The sequence below is a fragment of the Girardinichthys multiradiatus genome, chromosome 7, assembly GCF_021462225.1.
Source record: "Girardinichthys multiradiatus isolate DD_20200921_A chromosome 7, DD_fGirMul_XY1, whole genome shotgun sequence".
NCBI lineage: Eukaryota > Metazoa > Chordata > Actinopteri > Cyprinodontiformes > Goodeidae > Girardinichthys > Girardinichthys multiradiatus.
The window spans coordinates 36,088,024-36,094,672 of NC_061800.1; the positions used below are offsets into that span (position 1 = coordinate 36,088,024).

The following is a 6,649-nucleotide window of genomic DNA, read 5'->3' on the forward strand; positions in this document are numbered from 1 at the left end:
AGTAAAACCCCAAGAGTTACAAGTAAAAAGTGGAGCAAATGAACATTTTATTTCAAAGGACAAAATGTGTAAAGTATTTCAGTATACAAGGTAAATACTTTGTAACAGAGCAAGAATAAAGTAGTATTGGTGACATTCTTCACTAGTTTCAATTTCCGAATCCATTTTGTCTTTTTGCCCAAAACCTTAAGCAAGAATAAATTAAGTTTATCTCATTTAAGTGCATACACAATACCTGTTTTGGTGTTTTGTGTCTGTTTACTATTCTGTACTTCCTGGTCACTAAGTCTTACAAAGAAAAACATGAAATCAGCAATCTAGCATGCTAGTCTTTAAACTGTGAAGGAAAAGTGATGAACTCAAAACCACTGTGTAAAAACTGCAGAGCAACTTCTGCACAACATCTCTAATTTACTGACAGATGGTCCAGCTGGAAACATGGATTTGCAATATGACCTAAAACAATCTCTTCATCTAGCCACTCTGGTATAGTTACAAAAAACATAATAAATATCAAACAAAATAAACATATAGCAAGTAGTGTACATGTCTGCAGCTTCATACAAAGAAGTTGCACTTCTTTCTCTTTGAAGATCATCCTCAACCTTTTCCTCAGAGTAAGAAGTGTAGCTCCCTACCCCCAGTCCTCTGTATCTTGTGAAGCTGACAGAGCCCAAAGATACTTCGTTCAGCTCTTTCATTTTCTCTATTCCAAACTAATCCTCTACTTCTCTCTGCTTTTCATCTTCCAGGCTCCAGCTGAGAGAGATATGATGATGTTTGAGACTGTATGTCCATGATATTGTCAGTCACAGATGTTGCCGTAACTTGTTCCCTCACTTTGCGAGTTCTCTTCCACTTCATTCGCCTGTTCTGGAACCAGATCTTCACCTAAAAAAGACAAGATGATTGAAGCTTGATAATGCCTTCTTCTTCAGTTTAAAATATGTCTCACCTTGTCCTGAAACTCTTTCCCTACTCTTAATAAAAACAATCAAAAATAAAAAGTACAGTAGTGTGCTATATTATACTGCAGCTCATAATGCTATGCCAAGCCATATAAAACTATGCTGTAATGCAGTATAATATACAATGATATGGTTTTCAAATAACATATGTAACAAATTACAATATTTTTTATACTATAATATACTGTACTATACTTGTTTGTCAGATTAAAAGTACCTTATGAAAATAACCTTTATTAAACAAACCTTTCATTAAACCCACATTTCTGTATCAAACATGTGTTTTAATTCGTGTGATGTAATATTTTATCCTTAAATGGCTTGTTGTCATTAGTTGTCAGTAAAAAATCATCAATTTAACAAAATCCATTTTACAAGCAGTTCAGCTGTATTACATTATAATATAGTTTCATTGTAGTAGATCATTATCAGTCGATGCTGTAACAACCTTTAAAGAATCTGTTCCGTTTTTAATTTCCTCATTATCACTGAAAAGCACAGTGGAGGGCAATAATTCTGTTTCTGCCCCTTCACAAATTGATTCTTTTGTTCATAGTGTTTCTTCATCATTGCGTGATGCATTAGACAATGTAGCCCCCTTGAAAAAGAAGGTAATCATTCATAGGAGGCTAGCTCCTTGGTTTAATTCAGAGCTACGTACTTTAAAGCACAATGTTAGAAAATTGGAGAGAAAATGATGCTCTACACACCTAGAGGATTCCTACTTAATCTGGAAAAATAGTCTACTGTTGTTTAAAAAGACACTTCGCCAAGCTAGAACAGCTTATTTCTCATCATTAATAGAAGAGAACAAGAATAATCTTAGGTTTCTCTTTAGTACAGTTGCTAAACTTACACAGAGTCATAGCTCTGTTGAGTCATCCATTCCCTTAGCTCTCAGCAGTCAAGACTTTATGGGATTCTTCTTAAATAAAATTGATTCTATTAAAAATAAAATCTTTGACATACTCCCGAAGATGATTACTTCATCCTCAGCAAGTGAGACAACATTGGAAATAACTGCAAAACCTGATTTGTGTTTGGACTGTTTTGATCCTGTGAAGCTTCCTGAGTTATCAGAAATATTAGCTTCATCTAAACCTTCAACTTGTATGTTAGACCCAATCCAAACCAAATTATTTAAGGAAGTGTTCCCTCTGATTACCAGCCCCATTTTAGATATGATTAATCTATCTGTAGTAAATGGATATGTACCACAGGCTTTTAAGTTAGCTGTAATTAAACCTTCACTTAAGAAACCTTCGCTTGATCGAGATGACTTGAAAAATTACAGACCTATATCGATCTTCCATTCTTATCTAAAATTCTTGAGAAAATAGTTGCTAATCAAATGTGTGAGCATTTACACAGCAATGACTTGTTTGAAGAGTTTCAGTCAGGCTTCAGAGCTCATCATAGCACTGAAACAACTCTGCTGAAAGTCACTAATGATATTCTTATGGCCTCAGATAATGGACTTGTGTCTGTTCTGGTTCTGTTAGATCTCAGTGCTGCACTTGATACAGTCGATCACAAAATTATCTTAGAAAGGCTGGAATATGCTGTAAGGATCAGGGGAACAGTGCTAGGCTGGTTTAAATCTTATTTGTCTGACAGATTCCAGTTTGTTCATGTAAATGATAAATCATCTTTAAACTCCAGGGTTAATTGTGGAGTACCACAGGGTTCAGTACTTGGGCCAATTCTCTTTACTATATATATGCTTCCAATAGGTCAAATTATTAGGCAGCATAGGATACATTTTCACTGTTACGCTGATGATACTCAGCTTTACTTATCCATAAATCCTGATGAGCCCAACCAGTTAGATAGACTACAAGCATGTCTTGAAGACATAAAAACTTGGATGACTTTAAATTTTTTGCTTCTAAATTCAGACAAGACAGAAGTTGTCATCTTTGGACCGGAGTCTTTAAAATAGAAACTGCTTAGTCAATCACTTAACCTGGATGGCATTAAATTGACCTCTGATAATAAAGTAAAAAACCTTGGTGTTATTTTTGACCAGGACATGTCATTTAAATCCCATATTAAGCAGGTTTCTAGGATTTCCTTCTTTCATCTCCAGAACATTGCCAAAATTAGAAATATCCTATCCAGGAGTGACGCTGAAAAACTAGTCCATGCATTTGTTACTTCAAGGCTGGACTATTGTAATTCTTTACTATCAGGTTGTCCACAAAATGCAGTTAAAAGCCTTCAGCTGATTCAAAATGCTGCAGCAAGAGTTCTGATTAAAATTAAAAAGAGAGATCATATTTCTCCTATTTTAGCTTCCCTTCATTGGATCACTGTTACATCCAGAATAGAATTTAAAATTCTCTTCCTCACATATAAAGCCCTTAATGATCTAGCTCCATCATACATCAGAGATCTGATTGTTTCATATATTCCTAACAGAGCACTTCGCTCTCAGACTGCAGGTTTACTGGTGGTTCCTAGAGTCTCTAGAAGTAGAATGGGAGGCAGATCCTTTAGTTATCAGGCTCCTCTCCTGTGGAACCAGCTCCCAACTTTAGTCCGTGAGGCACACAACCTGTCTACATTCAAGACTAGGCTTAAAACTTTCCTTTTTGATAAAGCTTATAGTTAGGGTAGCTTAGTTTATCCTGAGCTATCTTCCTTATTTTTTACCTCTGTCTTCTTCCCTCCCTGTTGGTTGGAGTAAGGGGGAGTCAGGTTTAGCCAAAACCGGCTCAGTTATGGTTGAGGTGCAAACACACCCTCCATTTCTGCTACCTGTGTGACCCCTTCTCTTTTCCAATGGTTATAATCAGTCTGACAGAGAGAGGTATCCTAATCCTTGTGGTTTTTAGTATAACAATGACCATCAATGGGACCCTTTGTGGGGTTCCTTGAGATGACATTGTTGTAAATAAGCGCCGTTTAACTAAATAATCTGAACTGAAACTATCTGTGTAGTTATGCTGCTATAGGCTTAGGCTGCTGGAGGACATAATGACCACTTTCACCCTCTTCGCTACATTCTCACACTACTCTCCAATTTTGCATTGTTTGCTGTTATTTCAGCTTTTAACCTTGTTCTCTCTTTTCTCTTCCTAGAAGCTACACCTGGCCTGGCTCTGTGTCTGCCTGTGACACCTTTCTGGAGAGGGGAATTGTCCGAGCTTCTGCTGGCAACAACTTAATGCTCACCCTCTACTGATGATCCACATAGCCCTGTCTTTTAGTGTTTAACCCTTTCTCTCTCCTAGACATGGAAATTGACCGAGCTTTTTATGTAACTAATTATATGTGCTCTCTTTCAGACTCTAACCTTGAAAACTGGCTCAGAGTTTATCTGTTCTTTCTTTCTAGGTGAAACGACTAAAGGAGCTACATCCATTAACATTTACTTTTCCTTCCCATAGAAAGGACTCCTGAATCAGTGCTTCCTTGTTCTCTTTGTGTCTCTGCTCTGTTCTCTCAAACCCCCAGTCGGTCGTGGCAGATGGCCTCTCACACTGAGCCTGGTTTTTCTGGAGGTTTCTTCCTGTTAAAAGGGAGTTTTTCCTCTCCACTGTCGCTACATGCATGCTCAGTATGAGGGATTGCTTCAAAGTCAACGCCAGTGACTGTCCACTGTCTCTACATGCTCATCCGGGAGGAGTGAATGCTGCAAGTCACTGACTGGATGCAATCTGCTGGGTTTCCTTAGATAGAAAAACTTTTTATCCAATTTGAATAAAAAGTTAACTCCGACTGCACTGTTCAATTGTTAGGATTAATTGGAATGTATGTACCTGACTGTTGTGAAGTGCCATGAGACAACATGTGTTGTGAATTGGCGCTATATAAATAAAACTGAATTGAATTGAATATGTGCTACAATTTAAACACAAAACTAAAAAACTTTAAAATATAAGGAGAAAATCCTTTTGTAATCTAAAACCTGACTGATATCATTGTTGGAAGAAATTAGAGCTTTTTTAAGACATGCTTCCAAAATAAGTAGCCTAATGACATTAAAGAACACCTGACAAAACAGAAACATTCCCGATGTTTCTAATTGAAATGCATCTTCCACTTTCTGACCTGAGTCTCCGTCAGCATGAGTGAGGTGGCCACCTCAAAGCGTTTGGGCCTGGACAGGTACTTGTTCAGCTTGAACTGATTTTCCAGTTCCAGGAGCTGCTGACTGGTAAAAGCTGTTCTAGGCTTTCGACTCCTACCCAGTAAGGCTGCCTGGCCTGGTTCTAGGACAAAAGCAAAGACATTTTATTCATTATTTCTGGCTAGAAATGTATCGATGGCTTGGATTAAACTGTACCTAACATATAATCCAATTAGTGATTGATTTTGGAGGAGGTAATAAACCCTGCAGAGATCCACCACCTTAATTGAAACCCTGCATAAACAAACAGCTAATTAAAGAGGAGATCCTTTTAGGTTTAACCTCTTTGGTTTAAGTCCAGTTAAAATGCCAAACCTATCGACCTGTCAAACACAGCTATGAATCAAGGTGACAAAAAATTATTCATAAAAAACCAACAACAAATCAGTTACAGTTGTAACCTGAAATACGTTTACTCAGCAGTCTTTTAAAAGCAAATGTGAATTACTTTTCATTTTTAAATTTATACTTGCTTTGTTCCATAATTTTTCTCCAATCATACTCCTGAAAAAAAAGTCTGGGGGTGATATATATTTTGCACTAAACATTATTTGCAATATTTTATAAGTCATGAAATTTCTTAACATGAGAATTTAAACTAATATTGCAATTATTATTGTTGATTTGAAGTTTTAGGTGTAAAAAACAGTTTTAATAAAACACAAGTTATGGTATTTTACCCACCGCTATACTCTCCGAATCTTTGCATCACCATTCCTCCTCTGATCCAAGTATCCACTGGAAACATTGTGGCTACATTGGCCCCCTTCGTGTGCTCCGGATGAGGCTGAACCAGCTGCGCAAAGGCCGGATACATCAAGGCAGGGTGCTGGCCCCCGAGTCCCGCAAACGGATACATGGATCTCGGATGCATTCCAATAAGACCAACTTGTTGCAGAGCGGTGAATCCTGACTGAGACAGGTCGAAAACATGAGGCTTGGATACGGTAGATAGCTGCACTGAAGAGGTGTTTGCATAGTTTGGATGACAAGAGGCCGACTCTGGACTATAATCGGGTCTTCCGCTGTGAAACATTCCCGGGGACACGAAGTCCCTGTCCCTCCTCTGCTCCGGATCATGCGCCAGGAGCGCGTCAATGCAAAAGTTTTTGGATTTCTCCATGGAGGTAGGGATTCTCCTCCAAGACGCAAGCGCTACTTAAGTTTGCGTAAAATAGCCCCTAAGTTGTTGAAACTCAAAACTGCAAGTAGAATGCTCTTTTCTAATTGGCTAAATTTAACTGTCATTTAAATGTGTTGGTGCCAATTGCTGCCCTTCCTTCTTGTTGAAGAATTGTCCCTTTTCTGGCCAATTCTGCTTTGATCATATGCATAACAACCCTCTTCGCCCACCCTACTAGTGGAAGGAAAAATTACTGGCACACAATAGTGCCATAAAATCTCCTCCCCCTGTGATTGGCCAGGGGCTTGCAGCACAGGGTCAGGACACTTGGACTCTCTTGAATAAATTGAGCACATCTTACAGCGCACCTTTGAACGTTTCAGTTTAACTAAAAGAAAAAAGCATATTACCTTTATCCTAAAT

At 38.1% G+C, this 6,649-nt stretch overlaps 1 protein-coding gene across 1 annotated transcript; it reads right to left on the reverse strand.

Moving 5' to 3' along the window:
• Positions 1 to 6,447, reverse strand: LOC124871790 (motor neuron and pancreas homeobox protein 1-like). Its single transcript, XM_047371353.1, has 3 exons — positions 5,788 to 6,447; positions 5,025 to 5,185; positions 1 to 891 (listed from the first exon to the last, which is right to left on the reverse strand). Exons 1-3 carry the CDS (start codon positions 6,224 to 6,226, stop codon positions 742 to 744), a joined length of 750 nt encoding a protein of 249 aa, XP_047227309.1. The 5' UTR covers positions 6,227 to 6,447; the 3' UTR covers positions 1 to 741.
• Between the last annotated feature and the right edge of the window lie 202 nt (positions 6,448 to 6,649).

Bases quoted from the DNA above. Each gene is read 5' to 3' on its own strand.
- LOC124871790 (XM_047371353.1), bottom strand. From the start codon at position 6,226: ATGGAGAAATCCAAAAACTTTTGCATTGACGCGCTCCTGGCGCATGAT. The intron at 5,186-5,787 runs GTGGGTAAAATA...CTTTTGTCCTAG, and splicing joins AAGATTCGGAGAGTATAGCG to AACCAGGCCAGGCAGCCTTA. The intron at 892-5,024 runs GTCAGAAAGTGG...TGTCTTTTTTAG, and splicing joins TCATGCTGACGGAGACTCAG to GTGAAGATCTGGTTCCAGAA.